Here is a 22,502-nt window from a genome sequence, read left to right on the forward strand (position 1 = left end):
TAGGGACAGAGAAGTATTTGCCACTGACTGTATCTCCCTTTAGTAGAGTAACAGACCTTTTTTGTTCCTTCAGGTCTATCTATGGACAAAAAAAGGGTTTCATCCATCTTTTCTACAAGTACAATACAAGAACTACTTTGTCAGTTCCTCCAGTCATCCCAAAGCAATAACTGTACACAGCTTCTCCTTAAAGCATGGCCTTACATTGTGAAGGGATCACATAGGTTTGAGAATTGGACAATTCAACCCTTTCCTGCTTTTTTTTTTTTTTTTTTAATATTCATAAGGTACTAAGCCACTGGAAAATGGCTTCAAATTATTTCTCAGATTTTTGCTCATGTTCTTACACAGGATCACCTTGCTTAGATCACCTTGATGCTCTCAAGGGCGGAGCACTTGACTATTTTTTCCATTATGAATTTGCACATTTATTTCTCACACATCTTCTGTAGTTTTAGCCTTATCATTTTAAGCTCTGAGAGTCAACTGCCTTCCTTTCCACTCTCTCTGGGTTTTAATTTAAGTGTTATAACACTATTTTTGGTAGCATGTTAGTTGGTGGCTCAGATGAAAATGAATACTGCACTGTTTAACCCCAGACATGTCCACGGCCTTGGTGCCCTTTGCTCCACCTGTAAGACATTCTGAGCCAAGTCATTTGCTTTGCCAATGCCATATGCACCTTGCTGTATTCCACAGTCTTCCTAAGTGATGTCACCTTTTTCAACCCCTGGATCTTTTCCAGTGATTCAAGCATCACATTGGCTTGTGCTTTTTGTAACAGCGCACAAGTGACATGGGCTGTTACTGTCCTAAATATCAAACTCAATCTGATCTCTTCTCGAGGACTCAAGCTCTCAGAAATAGTTTCTTCAGCCTTAGCACAGTCACAGATTGTTCTGAATGGAACTACTGTCATTTCTTTTTTCTTTTTTAGAGATCAGCTCTATGTTTTAAGTTCTCTTTTCCCCTTTTAGTATGTTTTCCTACTTTTTCCAGTAAGTCTCCCAAAGGCAAGCTGACGTTAAAAATCTTTTTCATCGGCTTTCTTTCTTTTTACTGGCAGACATTGCTTGCAAATCTAGAGTGCAATGCTATTTAAATCCCTTTCAATTTATTTTCCAAACTTCTTTTAAAATCTCAGCACTAGTGGGATTCTCTTATCCCCTTTCCCCTATCTGGACTGTGATGCAGTTCAGTCATCTCTTGATGTTCAAGGCATCTGTCTTGAATTATCTTCCATTCTAAACAGATGTGTAACATGAAGAGCTTTGCATCCTCCCAGGGGGTTACCTCTTAAAAGCTCATTTCTCAATACGTATACATAGCAGGCTCTGGCTCCGCAGGATCATTGCAGCTGCCATGAACATCTAGGGAACCTCAGAGAGCAGGTGCTTTCAGCCACCTGAATGCCAAATTCCTTTCAATGTGACATTCTTACTGCCCCTACCAGCAACTGGAATGGCACAGGAGAGCCCTAGCACAAAAAAAAACAAAGCAACTCCCCTTCCAGGCAAATAGTTGCTACAACATTTTTGGCTTCTGGGATTCTCAGGTTAGTCTTCCAAGAGTGGGTGAAGGCAGCCAAACCTTAGTTCTGGCCGATAGCCAAGGGGCAAGTCAGTGCCAGCATGACAAAAGCAACCACAGCTTCACTTCGGCTGTAAATACAAGGGCTGGGACTTTCCCTGAGACTGACGGGAAGTTCTTTCAACCCACACAGCCAGGCAAAGCTTGCAACATCCCCTCATTTCACCCTCCCCTGTGCACTCGCCCTGGCTTCCACTACATAAATGCTGGCCAGGCTGCTGGGGTTTCTGCACTCTGCTCCCAGTGATAGGACCTGTCTGCAGCTCCTGAGGTCTCTTGCTCCAGCATAAGCAGCATCTCACCAGCTGTGAAAGCACTGCCTTGCCTAGGGGGCTGCAGCAGGTTAAGTGCACAGGTGAGTTTCACATAGATGAGACACAAGTTTGTCTCTCCTCTGCAGGTGGGAATGGGGAGCAGAATGGCTAAACTGTCAAGCCAGGGGGAGTTTAGGTGGGCTTGAAATTAAATTTTTAAGTCTCCTGCTAAAATTTTATGTCAGCCTTTCTCCCTGCTAGACAGAAAAATACAAAACCAGGCCATGTCTCCTGGTTTTGTGTTGACATTATACAACATATTAGTCATTAAAAGCTGACATAGGGAAAAATTTGTATCTGTAAAGTTAGGACAAACCAGAACTTCAGATAAGTCAATTGGTATTCAGAGAGCTTACATAGCAGATAACAAGTTTATTTAACCTTCCAGAGGTGCTTGCAATAGTTAAAGAAGTGGAGAAAGCTTCTGCAAGTAAGGATTGGTCAGTGGATTTTAAATGATGAAGCTAGAAAGCGGATATTCTTTCCTAAGCTAGAGCCAAGATTCTGTCTTGAATTTTAGTAGCAAGTGCAGATACTCTGAGGGTGCTTGATTTACCCCAAATCATAAGCTAGAACTAATAACAGTTGGAATTAATGATTCTTTTATGATTCTATGATAAAACATTTTTTTTCCTGTTCAGGCAGCAGACAAATTTTAATCCTTTTTAATATTTTATAAGAAAGTGGCTTCAATGATGCAAAAAGGAATTAATTTTTCTTAAATATTGTCTTATAACAGCTCCACATTATTAATTCTGAGAGAATCTGCAGCTGTCAGACCTCTTTTTCAGCTTTGATATGGGAAAATTTCATATCCACTCTAAATCTGCCACACAAACTGTCATTCAGACTATAAGCCAATTTTTCCAACACTGTTGAGACTTTATAAAATGATGCAATTACTGGAAATCATTTTTTAGATGCGGCCTTCCTGAAGCTCCTAAATTTTTTCTTAGCAATGAATTAGAGTAGCATGAGGTAGTTTTGTAACTACATACCAAAATATTCCAATAGTCATTGAGAAATCAAGCATCCCTGTACTTTCTTTGTCCATATTAGAATTTTTTCATACAAACATATTAAGCACTTTTCATATTTGTACAGTTTGGGCAGATGGCACTTTTTTTAATTACTTCTCTTAGTTACAGGCAGAAATGATAACCAGATAAAGGGTTTACTTTGCGGTGACAAACAACTAACAAAGTGCATTGCCTACCTTAGTGCTTTATTTCAGAGCAGGAGCTCACTTGGCAGCTGACTCAACTGTCTCCCATCATGTACAGTGCCGTGTTTCACATCGCAGAGCAGGCAGGTGACATGCAGTCTTGGCTGCTCTTGGGTGAAACAATACAATCCACTGCTAACAGCAGTTAAGCTCACAGGACCAGACCAGAGCTCATCCAAAGCAAAAACCCCAGCCATGTGCCTATCACGGACACAGGGTGCTCAGCACCACCTTTTCCTCCCCACAAACCCAGTCCTCCAAAAGCACAGACAGCAACTGAGATTTTCAAGGAAAGCAGTTAAAAACTGCATATTTTAAGACCTCCCTCACTGCTCTCTGTCTAGTTTTATTACAACCTGTTTATCTGGTAACTTCAAGATTTGAGCCCACCATTTCTCCCATTCTTAGTGCTAGCAGAGTGGAACTGAAACTTTTTAAACATCTTCTGTGGACATTTTATAGATGTTGGCATTTTTACCTCCTTTTTATTCTATTTAGATTTTAATATATATTGACTTTAGCTTTTGAAAGGTGTTTCTAGGGAAGAAAAAGTAGGGACAGTTATTTGAATATCACCTTTAAAGAAGCTTATTGCAGTTCACATGTGTGAGGTTTTGTCCCTGCATGCTCTAGAATAAAAATTGGTGTGTTTTTTCCTCTTTTGACATCATTGTTTAGACCCACATGCTTTCTTCATTTCCAAAATTTCTCCAACATGTATTCCCCTTAGTGAGAGCACAGCCAATGAAATAGTAAATTCACTTACTTGATGTTGTGGACAGGGCTGTGAGAAATGAGTGTGCTCTCAAACGTCCCCATGAAGCATTTTCTGGGCTGCTGATGACTAGGCTCTCTCGGGTCTGCTGCTGCAGTTTGGGCAGGGTGCTCCAGCGGGGCTGTGGCAGGCAGTGGGTGGCAGCCTCGGTGAGCGCTGGTTATATCCATGATTCTTGGAAACAGACGAGGAGAGGGAATAGCTGCCAGCAAAAGCATTAATTAGAGGTTGACAAAGCTGCCTCCCAGCCTCATAGTGACTAGTGAATACAACCCTGAGGCACAATGGCAAAAGTGATTTTCTTTACTAAACTGTTGAGGTGACCCTTTCCTGGGGGTATTACTGGAGGAATGCTCTGACTTTGGTGGTGGAGGCACAGTTTCAGGCACAGTTTCAGGCTACATGGCTCAGGACTGTTCTTCTCATGCTTGGCTGAGCTGCATTGCGTGTCACACTGGCAAAGTGCCACAGATCACCCTGGTTCAGCAACAAGGCTGGGTCTAAAGCTCCACTGGGAGATGCAGATCCCATGACTTGCTTAAGAAAACATGAGGTTAAGATTAAATCAGGAGTGAGGACAGGTTCTCAGCTCTGGATGATTTCCCTCCATGTGCTTTTCCCAGGCAGAGCAGCCTCAGCAGGACAAATCTGAATGTGTAGAAAAACCATTTCCATAGCCAGCATGATATTCCATAAAAATGAGAATATTAATAAATTTCATTTGACTTCTACAACCTGAACAGCACCAGAGCTTCATATAACTTGGCACTTCAAAGGTGCTTAATTATAATAATACCTGCTTGATCAATGGAGGAAGCAGCTCAGCCATCCACCTCAGACAAGTTACAGGACCTGAGGACTGGGATCAAAGGGTTTTACTGCTGCCTGTCATCAATCCATTAGTGATACCAACTATGTGAGCAAGTTTCTGTAGGCCTCTAGATAAATAGGCCTTAAGTGCTCTGAAATTTAGTGAAGTTAATTGCCAAAGAACAAAACACTTTCTGGCATCGTTAGAGCACAGGAATTTTGACAAAGGATTTCTCTGGGTGGTCCTATGCTATAAGGACTGTGAGATCAAGAAATATGTAAAAAGATATGAGTATTCACAACAAGTGGGTTATTATGCAATAATCGCAATAGCATAAAATGGTAACGTAATAAAGACAATAGGTTTATTCAGAAAATCCAGTTCCTCATTTTGTATTGCGTTTCCTTGCTGGAGCCGCAAGAGAGGGTCACCCTGCAGGAGACAATTATTTTGTCCAATTAGGCAATTACAAAAGCAGCATGACACTTTGTTTTGTACCTCCTGGCATTCTCTTCTTTCCTCTTCAGCTAAGTTTAGTAAGAACACAAAAGCTTTTTATTTGTCTCTGTTCCATATCACGTCCCAGATACCATTTCCTTCTTTCCAATTGCATAGATAGGGCCTGTCATACCCCTTTCTTGCCTATTGCATGGTCTTGACATGCAGAACAAAAAGTGTAACTCATGTCTTGACCCCCCATATTTCACAGGGGCAGGAACAAGAGATACTCACAGGCCTTGCCAAAGACCCAGGGGAAAGCAGAAGGCAGAAACCAGGGTGACTTCTCTCTGAAGGTGGCAGGCTCTGCATAAGAGGGCTCAGGCAGCAGAGATTTGTAAGAGGTCTTGTGTAAAGTTTCCTATGCCTCTGCATGGTGGACCATAGTACAGGATAATGCTGGCTGCCCCGTGCTGCAGTGTGAGCAATTTGGTGGCAGTGCTGTGCTCCAAGAGCTGTAGCTCACAGGCAGTACTCTGGCAGAGAGGTTTCCTTTGTACCAGTGCCTGGGCTAGGAGCCGAGGCAGTAACCCACTGCTGGGCACACTCATCTTGCTTGCCAGGCTAGGGATTACCATTACAATGCTCAGTTTGGGCACCTGAAAAATCTGAGATGAACCAAAAAGGAGCTCTGTCAAGAAAAAAAAACTAGGTCTTTCCATTTCTCAGTATAGGATGCTATCCTGAAATTACTGGCTCAGTAATAAGGAGAATTTCTTCCATCTTGAGAAAAAACTATTTTTTTTTAAATTGCCTGATAACAATTCTTTCTTGCTGAAAAATGCAACAGCATTTAAAATTGTCTCTTTTTCTTTTTTCTTTTTTCTTTTTTTTTGTGAGGAGCATAATTTCTTTATTTATTAAATTATCAGCATTCATTTTGTCCTGAAGGCAGGCATGTCTCTGCAGGTGCCACTCAAATGCAGTCAAGTAGGAGAGGAAAATGTTCAAGTCTGTGTAAAAGAAAGAAAGGAAACCAAAAGAAGCAAGTAGACATTTAATGTACTTTATATTAAGTGAATAAGGGAGCTGATAAAGTTATCCACTGTTAAATCACATCTTTAAACACATTTTTGTGTTTAGGCTTGTGTAACCAAGAACACAGAGTAAAATCTGTAAAATCTGCTTGGCCCCATTCCAGACATGTTGCAAATCCACATATATTTGTTTTGGCAAGAAACCTTCATATTCATGCTTGTTTTTCTTAAATCTCTCATCATACTTTCCCTCTCACTTTTCAGATTTCTAAGAGCATAACACAGCCAAGAATATTGTCACTGCATTGCAGCAGACACATCACCTTTGATTTTATCACAGGTGTTAAGAAGCAACTGGGCTTCATTTTCTTCCCATTTGTGCCAGCCTAGTCCAAAAGCAGGCTAACTGAGAATCAACAATTCCATTAGTGTAAATGGGAAAACAGACTCCTAGAGCTCATAATAAATATGAGGCTTTGAACTCTCACATTTCTTAGTACTCTGAAGGGCTGATTTTGTTTTTTTTTTTGCTAGTGTAATGCCAGCTAATTCCAGTCTCCATATATCCTACTGGTGGGCTCTCAGTAAAGGCATCCCAAATAGCATGCCCTACCTCATCCTCTGTGCCCTTCAATAGACACAATGATACAGGGTTACAACTGAAGAGGCATTTCTCACTTGTTTGCTTCTGTTTTGGTGGTAGACAGGCATGTGTGTGTGTGTACATCACGAACTTTTTAGGGTGTCCGTTACCTTAGCCTGATTTCTGTAGGAAGTGAGACTCCTCTGATCATGTGGAGGTACATGAGTGCATGTATGTTTACATATGTTCCTTAATCATTTTTTTAGTGATGATTTCAAACAAATTTAGTAGGAAGAGAGAGGGCTCCATTTTCCTTCTTTTGCATGAAAAAAATGCAGCTGACGACCCCACAGAAGAGTCCTGAAAAATGAAGGATTATACTGTGACTATATATATTTAAAAGACATAAAAATCCATGAGAAGAAATGTTATAGAAGTTGTCTACTGTGATTGGAAAGAAGCTTCAATCAGCACTTGTAATCAGCCAAGAAACACAAACCCATAGGAAGCCAGGCTTTCATCATTTCTAGTGTTATTTTTCTGTGAGACAGAGCTATTTGTTAATGTCTCTAAATGGCAGATAAAAGATGCTCAAAAAAATAGCTTCACAGTGAGGGAGAATCAGCAGGAATCCAGGAGGTGCTTCTCCACATGGGGGATCTGAAAACATGTTTTTCAAGGTCCCGGGACATCTCCTGGCTCTCCTGGGGCCAGTCCAGTGCCCCTGTGCTGTAGGCAGGTCTGTCACTCCTTCTCACCCTTGCTCACTTTCAAGAGTTTTATGACATATTTTCATTTTCCTTGCAGTTGACTAGGCTGGGTTAAAACTTAATACCTACTACCTCAGAGCAGTACAACAGCCCTGAGAAGACTGTGGAAATTACTCAAGTTATAGCTGGGTCTTACGTGTTTATGGGAGCAGCTGGAGGTGGTGAGGTTTCCAGCCCTCTCAGTACTTTTCTATGATTTAGACAACATTAAGCACATCTATTTAGCCCTATACTTCATCTGTTTGAAGAGCCTCCAGGCAGCTTTAGTGTTCTCCTGATAAAAAGTGAAGATGTGGGAAATGCAATGTCCTCTGTAGGAGGATTTATTGTCTCAAACAATTATTTTTTATCAGCTTTGTCAAAACTCAGAGCCCAGGATTTTCTGCTGAGAAGAACAGCAGATATTCATTTGCTTGAAAGAAAATTCATGAATAATTTGTTGCAATACATTTGTTAGGAGCTATTCTGCTATTTCCTTTATGTTTTTAAGTACTGGATTAATCATGGGAGAGTAGCTTAGCTACATGCCTTTCAGTTTTAGGTGTATCAAGCAATGGAAAATGCAGTTTATAATTTAGGGCAGATTTGGTTCTAAAAGTGTCAGTTTGTAAGAAACAGCATTTGTTATAGAGTGCATTCTTTCTCTGTGGGAATAGTAAAATGAAATTTTAAGTAAATAAGATTGCCTCAGAGTAGTGTATGTGTCTTTCTGAGGAGACTTTTTAAATCACATTTCACCTATTTTCCAAGCTACACCAGGATTACTGAACATTATGCATGTGGGAAATACTTCATAAAAATACTTCCAAAGCTGCAGTACTATATGTGCAAGAAATTAAGTATTAATCATTCTCTTTTTCTGCTATATTTAATAGGGCGCTATATGTAATTTTAGCTTATTAGGACACTTTCGTCTAATACACAGCTTTTGATCATAGATGACAAGACAAAGCAGGATTCTCATTTACAAAAAAAAGAAATAAAGACATCTGGGGATGACTTCTACTTGCCAGTACATGCAATAAACACCTAGGACAATTGTGAGAATTAAGTCTATTCCTGAACAAAGCTCTTTAACTCTGGAGAACTTGACAGCATGAGAAACTAAAAATCACCATTGAAAAAAGTACAATTCCAAACAAAAAATATTTATTTATTTATTTATTTATTTATTTATGTCGTTAAAGCTCACCATGCCCATCTGCAGGTATCCAGGGATTTGAAAGAAACAATGTAAAAAGAGACTTAATGTAAAAAAGGAAAGGGAAAGGGAAAGGGAAAGGGAAAGGGATGGGAAAAGGAAAAAGGAAAAGGGGAAAGGGAAAATGGAAAAGGGAGAGGGAAAGGGAAAAAAGGCAAACAGAAAAGGAAAGGGAAAAAGAAAGGAAGACGGAGAGGGAAAGAGAAAAGGAAAGGGAAAGGTCAGTTCCACTGTCTTTGACACTTTTGGTTGTAGGCACTGTTCTTTTTGCCACCATCATTAGTACATGTCATTAGCACGGTGTCAAAGCACCATGTTTACCACAAGTGCAGCCCACCCATGATTGAGAAGGATGATTTTTCAGGTAGGGAAGGATCAGTTGCACATAGGGTCATTCAGGAAGCAAACCTGATTAAACCTCTTTAGTCTGTTCAAAGCGGTATGGGGAAGGTCTGCAGGACACCTCTGACGTGTTTATTTTCACCAGTTCCACCATAAATGCCAATTCAAGATCAGCTCACAGTTGCCCAGCAGGATTAAGATGTGTAATCATGTCAAGTCCAACAGCATGTTGGAGTTTCAATCTGTGGTGGTGAGAATATGTTTTCAAAGTGTTTGGTACGAAACATGCTTTAAGTCTGTGTTGGTGAAATGAGTGAAATGAGTTGCAATGTGCTCAGTCCCATGTTCAAACTATGTAAACAAGGTCTTGAACCCACGTAAGGAACTGTACATTTACAGGTGCTTCCTGACCAGAGAGATACAGAGCTTTGGCTGAAAAAGACCTTTCACAGAGGCTTAAGGACTTAAATATGTGGATGCTGTGTGAGAAATGCTAATCTTTGCTGTAATGATAATGAGAGGTTTGGAAAAAAGAAAAAGAAACAACCAGAATCAGACAAATCCTTTGTGTTAAAAGAAAACTGGAGTTAAGGTGAGATGTAAGATGTCATGTCAGCAGGTTAAAATGAGATCTACAGGAGGGCATGGTCTGAACGCAAACCACTTATCCCAGATGTCCTAGTTTCACTACTGTACCACCAGGGTTAAACACCAAAAGTCAGTGAACATACAAAACATCCTGCTGTTACTTACAAGGAAATAGCAGTCAAAATATTTAATTTACATTGAAAGAAGGCCTTTGATACTTCACTTTTTAAAGGTACTCTCCCTTAATCTTTATGACTGATCACCTTTGGGATTATAACTTTTACAATCATCTTAAAAACAAAAGATATATAGATCAGTGTTATAAATCTTGAGACTAGTTCCTATAGTAGGTAACACCATAACCTACCTGGATCAGAGATGTGTTGCCCATTAACTCTCTCCTTACTCATAAACCTTTATTTTACGTGGCTGTGGAACAAACTCCTGTCAATGATCTGACCATTTATCTTCTCATAGTCCTTCTATCCCGCTTCATCTTCTAAGCTTTTGCTCTGAATCAAAAGATAAAAGAACATAGACTTTAGAAATTTTTGGAAAATAATAGACAGGAAAAGCTGTCATAGCTGGGAGCCACCACAGGCCACCAGATGAGATCAAGTCCTCAAAAACTGGTTTGTCCACCTAGCAGAATAATAAGCAGAGTATATTAGATTCTAAAGGTGGGAAAGTGATATTCCATAAGAAGTACAATTTGATAAGAAAATTAGGTCAGAAGATTTGGCAGCTGCTTAAAGAAACTGTTAAAAGCGGAGACACAAAGATTGCTATGCAGAGCAAGGACTGCAGTAAGGCAGCTATGTGGCTGGAGCTGTGAGTTCCTCAGAAACAAAGAACTGAAATTCAAACAACATATATAAATCAAAGCCTATGGACAAGCATGGAAGAATAGTACTAATATGTTGATAAGATTTGAAAAGACACAGCACAACAAGAAATGTAATTAGTAAGGTACATCTAGTATAACAAGAGGATTCTGGTAAAAATATAAACTGTTAAAGGAAAATCAAGGAGAGAACTGATCCACCACTCAGCTGAGAGAAAGCCATTGACTAATGATCCCAAGAAAGACAACTCTGTAATGTGTATTTTGCTCTTTCTTCACTGGAAGGGTCAACCATGACAAAAGGGGTTTACATCAGTAGCAAAGAGCTGAAAATTCCCACTAGGTGACAGAAGAAAGAGATGGGGCCATGCTCAGGTGAGTTAAATGACCTGAGATCAGCAAGGGCAATGGAATTTACTTCATTTTGTTCAGGGCATAACTGAAGCATTTCCACAGCCATTAATAACTATCTTTAAGAACTGTGTGGAAGAGGTAAAGTTTTGAAAGACTGGAAATGAAAGAACAGCTATCTTGAAAAGTAAAAGAAAGAGGAGGTGCAGAATTATGGCCCAATCCATTTAATACAATTCTCAAACAGAGGAAGCAAATAGAAGAAAGAAATGGGTTATAGGCAAATGGATTAATCAAGAACAAATCATTCCAAACCAACCTCATTTCCTTTTATGACAGGATAACAGGCCTTGTGAATCACAGATGCTATGCAATTTGACATGAGTGAAGTTTGTAGTATGGTAAATGTTAGAGAAGATTTTCAAAAGTAATAGGAAAATGCAGCCTAAATTAAGGTAAGGTTCTGCAGAACTAGCAAAAGAAACATTTTCAATCTTTCAGTTAATCATTGTCAAAATGGAAGACTACATTTATTGCAGATATACAGGGGGTCTCTCCTGGCAAAAATCCTGTTTCAGAATTTTGTTAAATGGCATAGACGCTAGAATAGACACTATGCTTATGAAAGCTGACAATCTGACAAAGTTGAAAAGGGCTGCAAGCACATTAGAGGACAGGCTTAGAAATCAAAATTGTCTGACAGATTGAAGCTACAGTTTGAAAAACTATGGTGCTATTCAACAGGGACAAGTGCATGAGACATTTCTGAGTCAGAAAGAAATAGAGAAATTGAGGGAGGAGCAAGTGCGTGGGAGCAGTCCAATTAAAAGATTGGGAGTAACAAGATGCATTTACTCTAATATTTCAGTTCAGATCAGATATAGAAGCAGATCACCACTTTTCAAGCTTTGCTTTACACCACACAAACCTCTTGGAGCATATGGGACTAGATTCTTACCATGAAAGATGAGCCAGAAGACATGCTTTATTTGCATCCCAATGCACTGCAGCTGCTAGTGGGCATTCAGGCTGTGGTACTAGAACAAAGTTAGCTCAAGGTGGAAATATCGGATACATGAGAAAAGTGAACATCATATGCTCAGCATCAGCTGTTCCACTCCACATTTTGGTTCCTGTTGCTACACACTACTTGTTAAAATACTCATAGCTTTAATGCATCACAAACTGACTATGAATCAGCTGTTGTGAATAAGGCAAATGTGACAGCAGGATGATGTGTTGTCTGTGAGGCAAATGAAGCAATCCTTTTCTAACTGGTAAGATCTCAGCAAGAGTATTGTATTCAGTTTTACACCCAACTTTAACAGTTGGAGCAGTTTAGCCTAGAAAGATCAGAAGAAAGGCATAAGAAATATCTCTAATCTCAGAAGCATGCGTAGCAGGCAAAGATCTGGGGTTGTTTCCTTTAGAGAAGAAAAGGGTGAAATAGGAATCCCTTTCCTGTCTGACAAAAGCTGCTGCAAAGAGAAGGGGAGCAAATTGACACCTATGAGCACAGTGGAGGACGCAATGCAGATTACATGTAGAAAAATCTGCCTAATCATATAGTTGAGAAAGCAGTAAGCAAGGAAGACTTCAGCATCCACAACATAGGAAGGCTTTACAAACAGGTTAGACAAGCATCCATCACACACCATTTAAATAAATTTCTTCCTGCCTTAGGGAGGGAGATGGACTAGATAATCTCTTGAGATCACTACCAGAGTTATTTGGTTTCCTTCTTTTTTAAATGTAAATAATAAAATTGCTCTTTCCAGCTCCTTTCATCTTGTATCTCTACCTTTGGAATCATTCCACTGACCTCTCATCTGCCATTCCATGTCATACCTTTCTTATCATGCCATTATCCACCACAGCCTATGTCTCAGTTCCGTCTCTGCCTTTCTGCTTTTGGCACTGTACTTCACCTGTGGCATTGCTTCTGATAGGAAATTCTTCCTTTTTCCCCTGTACAATGCAATGATGTGCCTGACTTCATTCAAATTCCTACATACCAAAGTATTTACATGTAACTGCTGAATCGTACCTTTATTCAGTTCCCCTATGCAGTTTATGTAGTGGATAAAAACAAGTTTTGCAGTTAGCTTTTTATTTTCAGCGCCTCTTTTTATCGTTACTGACCAAGTAAACTCAGAAATTACCACCATTTTCCTTAAAATAGGATAATTCAGCAAGAATGCAGAAAAGAAAAAACACAGTTAATCATTACAGAAGCTTAAATGGATTATCTTTCAAATAACAAAAGGCATCACTGGTGCTCTAATGTTAGGGGTCTGGATATAAGCAAAAATACAATGCATGGAAACAAATCTCTATGGCTTTTCCTCAGAAAGTGTATTGCTACACATAAAAAAAACCAAATAATAATTACAACATGTTTCTTTCCTGCCATTTCTGTTTTCCTCTAGTGCTTTGGGAGTGCTCAGCATAACCCATAGGCACAGAGCAGACTCCCACTGCCATCAGCTGTTTGGGCTGAGCTCCCAGACACCAGGGTGGCCCTGTGACCTTTGCAATGTACTTCTGCTTTCCATTTCTCACACGGATGTAGGATGATAAAACACCTTGTCTTATGGAAAATTGCTATGTTCTCGAATTGCCGTTATCGCACTCATGGTCTCTGTAAGGCCATTTTCCTTGTTCTGACTTTATACCCACCCAGCTGCCATCACAGGCTGCATTTTCTTCAAATTCACACAGCAAAGCCAGAATTTATCTATGCATTGTCTATGTGCTCATAACCTACTACCTGAAGTAACCTCCAGAAGTTCACTACAAAGCCTACAACCTCCCATTAGCTTGACATCAGCCAACTGGCACAAAGGCATGTTGGAAGAAGGAAAAAAGGATTCAGTGGAGAAAACTAAGTTAATTTCTGTCTTTGTTGGAAGGAGATGTGGTCCAGAAGGTCTGGGATTTAAAAGCAAACTTGCCTTGTCTTACATGTGATTAAGTAGCAGATGCACTGTTGAACTGATGTCAGTTTTATAATATATTTAATTTGTTCAAAGATTCATTGGTGACCACTTCAATATATGAAGTGTACCATCGTATCATAACATGGGCATCCCTATGAAGTAATTCTTGAAAAGAGAAGGTAAATTCAGCTTCATTTAGGCAAAGTTAAAAAGTGGCATTCAACTAAATTAGACCTCCAGTATTAAAGGCAGTTTCAACTCTCTTTCGTTTTCTATGAAGTAATATCCACTGCCTTGTACAAGTCCTTTTACATCTTAGTGCTCCAAGAAATTGTATTTTGAAAAAAAAAAGAATGTTCCTTACATTAATATTTCTTTTCATCTCCCTCTTTTTCTCTTTTCTGGCAAGATGACTTCAGTGCTCACTAGTAAATGAGATGTTCAGTATCAGTGAGAAACAGAAGCACTTTTATAGACTTATTTCTTGCTGTTGGATTCATGTCTATTTTAAATACTTTCATGAGCTCAAACAAAACATAACATTAACTGATCTACTAAATATATTACCTGGCAACATCCATTTTGAGTTTTGGAGGTTTTGCAGTCTTACTTTGGAGAGGAGAATGATCTGCATAGCTCACTCAACAATAACTTAATGATTTTTTGAGGGCAAACGGAGACATTTTCAACTGGACAATCCCATGTTACAAATAAATTTTATTTTTCCTTTTAGACAGGAGCCTACTTTGTTAAAAGGAAAAATTACAAAAGGAAGGTTGGGTCTTACTAGGTACTGAGTTGGACCATTCATTAATATTACATATGCAACTCTTCTTTTTGAAATACAACTATCCCATAAAAGGAATTTAATCACTTCAGTCATATCAGAGCCTCATAGGACATTAATAAAGCCCTCAGGGAATGATTTTTAAATATGTCAAAGCACTTTGCATTTGTATGCATGTGTCAGAGCACACAAATATGCAGGAGACATTCAGATGTGCTCTTTTGAGGCTCTGTTTTCATGCTCAGCGTGTTACTTGACAAAGTACACAGAGTCCAGCTGGGTAGCTGGGCCTGCATTTCAGGAGATCTGGGGTTGACACACTGCTGCGCTGCAAAGCCTCCCATGGGACCTGCTCGAGCCACACAGGCTACGAGCACACAGATCCTCATGCCCTTCTCTGCCTGAGCCGATGCCTTTGCCTACTGATCAGAAACAAACTCTGTTGGCAGCTGTCTAAATCCCAGGGCTCCCACAGCTCACTGCAAGAACAGTGCTAAGCAGACACTGATGCCAACTGAGGGCTAGGCTAGCTGTATACAGAGCTTGCTCAAGCCAAAATCTTCACATATGAGTCTCAGGATAAGCATTTCTCTGCCTATCTTGGTAGTGAAGCTAACACCTGACAACACAGGCCAAAAAGATGTGTGCATCCTTGACTTATGGTCCTTAACTCTAGGTCACAGAAATGTAGTGTAGGCAAAGTTCAGGCTTGATTATTTTAGTAACCAAGCAAATGCAAGTTTTTGTCCGAACAATTTAAAATTGTGCCAGGTTTTTAAAAAGCAAAAACTGTTCTGGCTAGAGAAAAACATGAAAGAAAATTAAGAACATCATCCCAGTATTTTCAGATGGCACTTTTATTCTGAATGGTGCTTCACAGAATAATGCAAGCAAAGTGTTAATAATCAGCAGTAGCAAAGCCATTAGCTAACTAATAATAGCGAACTACTTATTTCATGCATTTTTTTCCCGAAAATTGAGAAATCACTTATTCCTACAGCTTTAATTAAGACACTTACCTGTGATGCAGTGAGTCTTGAATCAGAGCTCCTGCTGAATGGCTGCTTTCAGTACTAAACTGCTGGCCAGGCCAAGAGAAGGGGATCTCAAGATCTGCTGGAGGTTTGTCTCGTGGCCTAAGGTTTCCAGTCTGAGTTCACCTTTTGTAAAGTGAGGACCACAGCATGGGGACCTACTGCAAGACTTTTGGAGCAAACCTTTTTGATTCTGTACTTGTATCATGGGTCTCACTCTGCAAGTACAGAGCATACGTACTGCTATGGCATAGATAATACATTAAAGACTTCAAAGCTTCCAGGTACAGTGATAAAGGAGGATATATAAAAACCTCAAACGGAATTTTATTGAGTAATATATAAATATCAAAAATCTATGTTCAACATGAAATGTTCCAATTCCACTAAATGCTTCAGAAGACATTCTTCAGGAAATTGAAGAACAATAATAAAATAAACTAGCACTGACTAGTCATATTAAGGAAATACTGAAGACAACAGAAAGGTTTATAGTTAACTTTTATAATATCTCCTATTCAAGTATTTTATAAAAGGCCTTCCAGATTCTAATCCAATTAGAAACACACTCCTCTACAATGCTTCTATATAGCATAAGCAGAAATCACTCTAAAACATGAGCAACCCTTGCTGTTTGTGCTCCTGTATCTTTTTCCTCTTTCTTTCCCTTTGAGAGAGGAAAACTGCAACAGTTCAGCTCAATATTAAAATCCATAAACTGAATGGAAAAGAAGGTGCTGTAAAAGACAGAGAGGTAAATAATCAGAACTGTTTTTTAAAAACTGTACAGAACTCTTCTGAGATTGTCTGTTTCAAAGAGTGTGCAGGAAGCATATTAAGAGGCAAACAAACTTTCAGGTATCTATTTTGTATCACCAGAATGGATGCTAAACTTTCATTGCCAAGAGACTGATGTTTTGCTTTATTTGTTCCTATTACTTCTTTTTTTTTTTTAACAGATGAATAAGAATTCTTCCAACATAATGGCTTTGGCTCCTAACACCTCTAACAAAAGAGAGACAGTGTGCATATTTGGAACTGGAGATTTTGGAAGAGCACTGGGGCATAAAATGATTCAATCTGGCTATCCTGTTGTGTTTGGAAGCCGGAGCACACAGACATCCAGTCTGATTCCCAAGGGTGCAGAGGTGTTGAGCCATGCAGAGGCAGCACAGAAAGCTGCTATCATCATTATAGCAATCCAGAGGCAACATTACAACTTCCTTACACCACTAGCAGAAATCCTCCATGGAAAAGTCCTGGTGGACGTAAGCAACAACTTAAAAATAAATGAGCATCCTGAATCCAACGCAGAGTACCTCGCTCAGCTGGTGCCTGGAGCTAAGGTTGTGAAAGCCTTTAACACTGTGTCAGCCTGGGCCTTGCAGTCAGGCACACTGGATGCAAGCCGGCAGGTAAGTCTGAGCAACCAGGGTTTCCTATGCCATAGAGTTAAGTATTATATAGCTTCTTCACAGCTAGACAAAACACACATAGGATATACAAATCAGACAGGATTGAGATGGTATTTTTACTATAATCAACCATTTAAAAATAAATGTAAGCTTAAATTTACTTTTGGCTTGTAATACAGCATGACAAGGAATATCAATAGCTTGCCTCTGAACTCAGGAAGGTGTTTGGAGACACTAGAGAAGCAAGGAAAGAAAGACAGCAGAGCTACAAAGAGAGACAGCAAATCAGGAGGAAATGAGGGTTACATCATTTGTTCACCAGGATTGTAAAGTTAAACAGAAAGGAGGCAGGAGGAATATATGAAAGCAAAAATAGAACTAGGAGAGAAAAAACAGGGAGGCAAGGGATATAATGCAGCAATAGAATGTATATGGCCAACAGAAGTGAGCTGGAAGGTGAATAAATTCAGAAAGTTTTTTAAATGAGAATTCATCACCACAGAAGTTTACCACAACAACAGCGTGTGCTTTTTACCAGCTCCCTAACCACAAGCCAGCGGGCACAGAGCTGGTCATAGAAAGCAATACAGCAGCATACCTGAAGGCAAACCATTTATTATTACCCTGTTTTCTGGCACTGCCAGGGACAATGCTCTTTTACAGCAAACAAAATCAGACAGCTACTCAACCACTTTCTGCTGTCAGAAAAATGGTTTTGGCTAAATTACAAACCCAAGGACTTCCAATCCTCAGGTCTACAAGACTTCATCATACCAGTGACAGCAGAAATTGCCCCCTTTCTAAAGTTCCAAAAGAGTACTGTCTTGCACACACACAGAAAAGATTATTTGTTCACTATTTTGCTAGACTTGAAGAGAAATAATGTTTACTTTTTTGATAAGACAATCATGTTTTAAAATTCTCTGTCCCCAGTTCCCTGGAGGACTTTTGGACCACTGCAGCAGCAATTGAAAATTTTGTTCCTATTCATTCCTATTGAAAGTTTTGCTCCTATTTACTCCTGTAAAATCCTGTGCTTACAAACTGCTTGCAGGTCTTCAGAAGAGTATGTCAAGTCTTCTAGGTAAAGACTTGTACTAAGTGTGTTACCCATTGTCCTTTTCAGATACAAAATTTTGCCGCTTTAAACAATCTTAAAGTTTCATATTCCTTGGTTTTGGACTTGTTGGCCAAGGAAGTATCTATATGCTACTTTTTGCCTATATAAATCAGAGCCAACAGGGAAGAAAACAAGTACTTAAGAAGCTTGTGCTCATGATCCATATCTAGGCAAGATGGAAATGGAGAATGTCATTAAGGTCTGTCTAAATAAAGCTTCTGTTTGGTTTTGGCTGCAGGTATTTGTCTGTGGAGATGACATAGAAGCTAAGCAAATGGTGATGAATATTGTTCGTGCACTGGGTCTCACTCCATTAGACCAGGGATCCCTCTTGGCTGCTCAGGAAATAGAAAATTACCCTCTGCGGCTCTTTCCAATGTGGAAGTTTCCCATCCTTTTGTCCTTTGGCCTAGCTGCATTCTTCTTCTTCTACTGTTTGATTCGCAATGTGATTTATCCTTATGTTTATGAAAACGAAGACTTTTCATTCTTTATTGCAATTTCCATTCCAAATCGGATCTGCCCTATATTGGCACTCATCCTTCTAGCCTTGGTTTATCTTCCTGGTGTACTGGCTGCAATTATTCAGTTATACAGAGGTACGAAATACCACCGTTTCCCAGACTGGCTGGACAAATGGATGCTGTGCAGGAAACAACTTGGACTAGTAGCCTTGGCATTTGCTTCCCTGCATGTTTTGTACACTCTTGTTATCCCAATCCGCTACTTTGTAAGATGGAGAATGAGCAGTCGAATCATCTCCCAGGTAACGTTTGCTCCTTCCCCTATGTCTTCATTTTTTTACAGCCTTGTTACAAATACTATCTTTCTATCTTGAGCATCAGAAGTTCATGCGGACAATCCAGTATTCTTTACAATAGGTTTATTTTCCTAGTTTCTGTGTTCCTTTTAACCCTTGGTATATCCAATGGTTGTTGATATTATGAGGATTTGAGGGGATTTCTGGCTTTAGTTCCTCCTCCTAAACAGTCTACATATGAATAAAATAAGTGGGGGAAATGTAAGCATTAAGAGTAATCTAAAGAAACACACTTCCCCATTTCTCGATATACCTTTAATAATGGCTCATATTTTGTCTCTGAAAATGGCACATATTTTGACTTTCTGATTTTATATAACAGAGGATTATACAGCAGTCCTCAAAAGCAGGCCTACAGAAGTATAAAACACACACCACAATTACAGGTACACGGAACGGGTATGTAATATAATTCCCCTTTTGCTTTTTGAGAAGGCATTCAAAATATATATCTGATGATTTTCAGGGAGTTAATATACAAGATTTATTTCCTAGTTAATTGAAAGGATATTTTTTTCTGCATAGTGATCCTAAAACTGCTGTTACTAAGATATACCTGCTCTTCTTTTCTTCAGGTCCTGAACAATAAAACAGAATCACTTGACACCACTAATGCCTGGCTTAGTGACTCCTACGTGGCTTTGGGGATTTTAGGATTTTTTTTGTTTGTTCTTCTGGGAATAACTTCCTTGCCTTCAGTTAGCAACAATGTCAACTGGAGAGAATTTCGATTTGTACAGGTAAGAAAAAGACTTATTCTAAAAACACGTTCTTCCCTATTCAACTATGACCACAGGCAGGTTTACTAGAGACCTAACGCTTTCCTCCATTAGTATCTCCAAATGCGACATGTGCACTATCCACCACCACACAGTGGGAAAAAAATCTGCACAGCTATACAGCTCACCTGTAAGGAACCACAGCTGCTCTGACAGCTGCTTATGGTACAACTGGGATTACTGCATTAACAATAGAAAATTGGGAAGACGTGAGCTCCTAAATGACAAACAGAAAGCTGACATTGTGGAATTATCAAATTCCACAATTATACTAAGTCACAAAATATGTGACTTTTATTGGTTTAATTTTGTTGGTTCATAAGATAATTCAGATAAAATGGGTCTGAAAAATTACCTTATAAGTCAGATCCTCTCAATGCCAAGCAGTTTCTGCAGACTTTAAAAACTGATGTGCCTATAAACAGGCTGCCCTTGATAACACTATAATCTCAGCCCCCCGTTTGGAGGAAGCTTGGTGCAAGCTGCCATGCCTCTGGCAGGGGAAGGGAGGCAAGGGAAAGGGAAATTACTACCAATGAATGTTTTATCAAGGCCAGAAACTTGCACAGTATGGTGTTTCTGGATGGATTAGCACTAGAGCATATAAAAGCTTGGATCTCTCCACTGAATTGCAGTGTTTTCTCCGTATTTTCACAAATATGACATCCACCAGGCAGGACGTATGAGGTAGCAAAAATTATCAGGATTGTTGCTGCAGAAAAAAAAAACAAAAGAAATGTGTTTCACCTAAATCCATTTGAATGAATCATTATTAAAAAAAAGTAAGAGTCTTTATATTATATAAAACAGTTTCATGTCAGCAGTCCCCAATTAGTCCCAAAGCTCACATATTTCACAAAGCTTACTGTGTCCTGTAAATTGCATTTGTTCTGTATTAATTCACTTTTTTAACCTCCACTTCTTTCTTTTTTTCCTTTGTTCTCTTCTAGTCCAAACTGGGATATCTGACACTGATTTTGTGCACTGCACACACACTGGTTTATGGTGGAAAACGGTTCCTGAGCCCATCATCTTACAGATGGTATCTTCCAAATGCCTATATGCTCTCTCTCATTATTCCATGCATGGTGCTGGTTGTCAAATTTGTGCTGATATTTCCTTGTCTAGACAAACCTCTCACGCGAATTCGACAGGGCTGGGAGAGGAATCCCCAATACTCAGAACAGTCACATTACATTATCAACAAGTCTGCTGTATAATTAGACTAACTTACTTTATAAAAAAGAAGAAAAAATATTATGAAGGCATATCAAAATGAAATTATGAGCCTCCTTTATCTAGAGAGTGAGAGAAAAAGTTAAAAACTTGGCCAGGACCTGTTTAAAATAAAGCCACCCCAATGGCAAGCTTAAACTACACATCAGATGAGGCCATTGAGTTCCTGCACCCCAAACATGCTTTCACACATGTGCAGGCCCTCTCTTTTGCTCAGTATACTGTCCCTTGTCTATTCACCCTTACTCCTAAGAAGAGCGTAAGTGGTGCTCCTTGTACCTCCCCTGTTGTTCCAAAGCTCCTCGAGGGCTGAGTAGAACTGGAATAACCTTTGGTGTTTAATGGCATCTTCCCTATTCTGCCCATTGCAACTCAGGTCTACATGCACCTACACATATCCACACACATATGTGCATAAACACGCACCCTGCTTCCACCCCCAGAAGACACTAGCACCCACAGAACAGCCGGATGGATGCTGAGCGAGGAAGAGCTCTCTTCCTCCCAGCATTAGTTTACCCTCTATGACCTATGTTCATACCTTAACGACAGCTAAGTAAGATTTGTGTGATTTGTGTGCAGGATCTCTAATGTTCAAAGTGTGTGGGGCAAAGGTTACTGAATCCTCGCTTGTACTGCTCTACCAGAAACTCGGATGGCAAGGGGATGGGGAAGGGACTAAAATGGCAGAGAGATGTGAGATGTGCTCAGCAGCCTAAGCTTCTCAAGTATAGGCAAAAAGTGATCAGTGATTTTTTTGCATAAGCAGCAAGTTATAAGCAAAGAAACTGAAGGAAATCCTATTATATCAAGGGGTTGTAGTATATGTCATGGTTATATCTCATGAATTTTTTATTTTAACCAAAATAAAGATTTTTTTTTTTAACATGTTGAGCTCTGTTGTAATTTCTGGAACCTCTTTTGATGATGCAGCTGCTGGTATGGTCAGTTGCACAAAGGTGTTGGAAGGTCTTGGGGCAAGTAACGAAATGGGATCCTGACTTCAGTCAGCTGCCTGGGCTCACCTTCGCCCATCTTTGCTCCTTGGATGTTCACATAAGCAGATCTTCGCTTAGTCATCAAAGTGGGCTGAGGATGTGGAAAAACAGGATCCAGCTGGAATGGTGACCTCCTGTTAATTTGCAAACAGAGGATCTGACAGCTGCAGAAGCAGCAGTGAGAGAAGGAGAACAAGCCAGAAAGAGAGTGTGTGTTTATAGTGTGTATTGGTAGAAGAGAAAGGGACCAACGGAGCAGAAAATAAGCAGCAGCAGTCTGAGTACATATCTTTCAGATTTATCACTTTGGGGCCAAATTCTGGTGTCAGCGACACAGTCCAGATTTATTTAATTACAAATAGCAACAGTTCCAAGACACTGCAAGATTATCTGGGATGTTTGCTGTTTTTAAAGGATTTATTTGGGGTGTTTCTGCTCATCCTGATACAGATCTAAAACCTGCCTTTTTCTCTCTCACAGCTGAACCTATAGGTTGGAGTCTAAA

At 39.6% G+C, this 22,502-nt stretch overlaps 1 protein-coding gene and 1 long non-coding RNA gene across 2 annotated transcripts in view; one reads left to right on the forward strand and one right to left on the reverse strand.

Moving 5' to 3' along the window:
* Positions 1-4,028, reverse strand: part of LOC134156716 (uncharacterized) — a 19,699-nt gene extending 15,671 nt beyond the window's left edge. The window contains exon 1 of the long non-coding RNA XR_009962034.1: positions 3,896-4,028. This is a non-coding gene — a long non-coding RNA (uncharacterized LOC134156716). The remainder of the gene's footprint in view (positions 1-3,895) is intronic.
* STEAP4 (STEAP4 metalloreductase) lies at positions 1,799-21,850 on the forward strand. The gene is made up of 5 exons (XM_062604996.1): positions 1,799-1,945; positions 16,589-17,044; positions 18,403-18,930; positions 19,560-19,724; positions 20,714-21,850. The coding sequence occupies exons 2-5, from the start codon at positions 16,589-16,591 to the stop codon at positions 20,981-20,983; spliced, it is 1,419 nt and encodes a 472-aa protein (XP_062460980.1). The 5' UTR covers positions 1,799-1,945; the 3' UTR covers positions 20,984-21,850.
* Positions 21,851-22,502: the final 652 nt, after the last annotated feature.

The sequence above is a fragment of the Pezoporus occidentalis genome, unplaced genomic scaffold (genome assembly GCF_034315485.1).
Source record: "Pezoporus occidentalis ecotype Australia unplaced genomic scaffold, CSIRO_AGI_Poc_V1 ctg9, whole genome shotgun sequence".
NCBI lineage: Eukaryota > Metazoa > Chordata > Aves > Psittaciformes > Psittacidae > Pezoporus > Pezoporus occidentalis.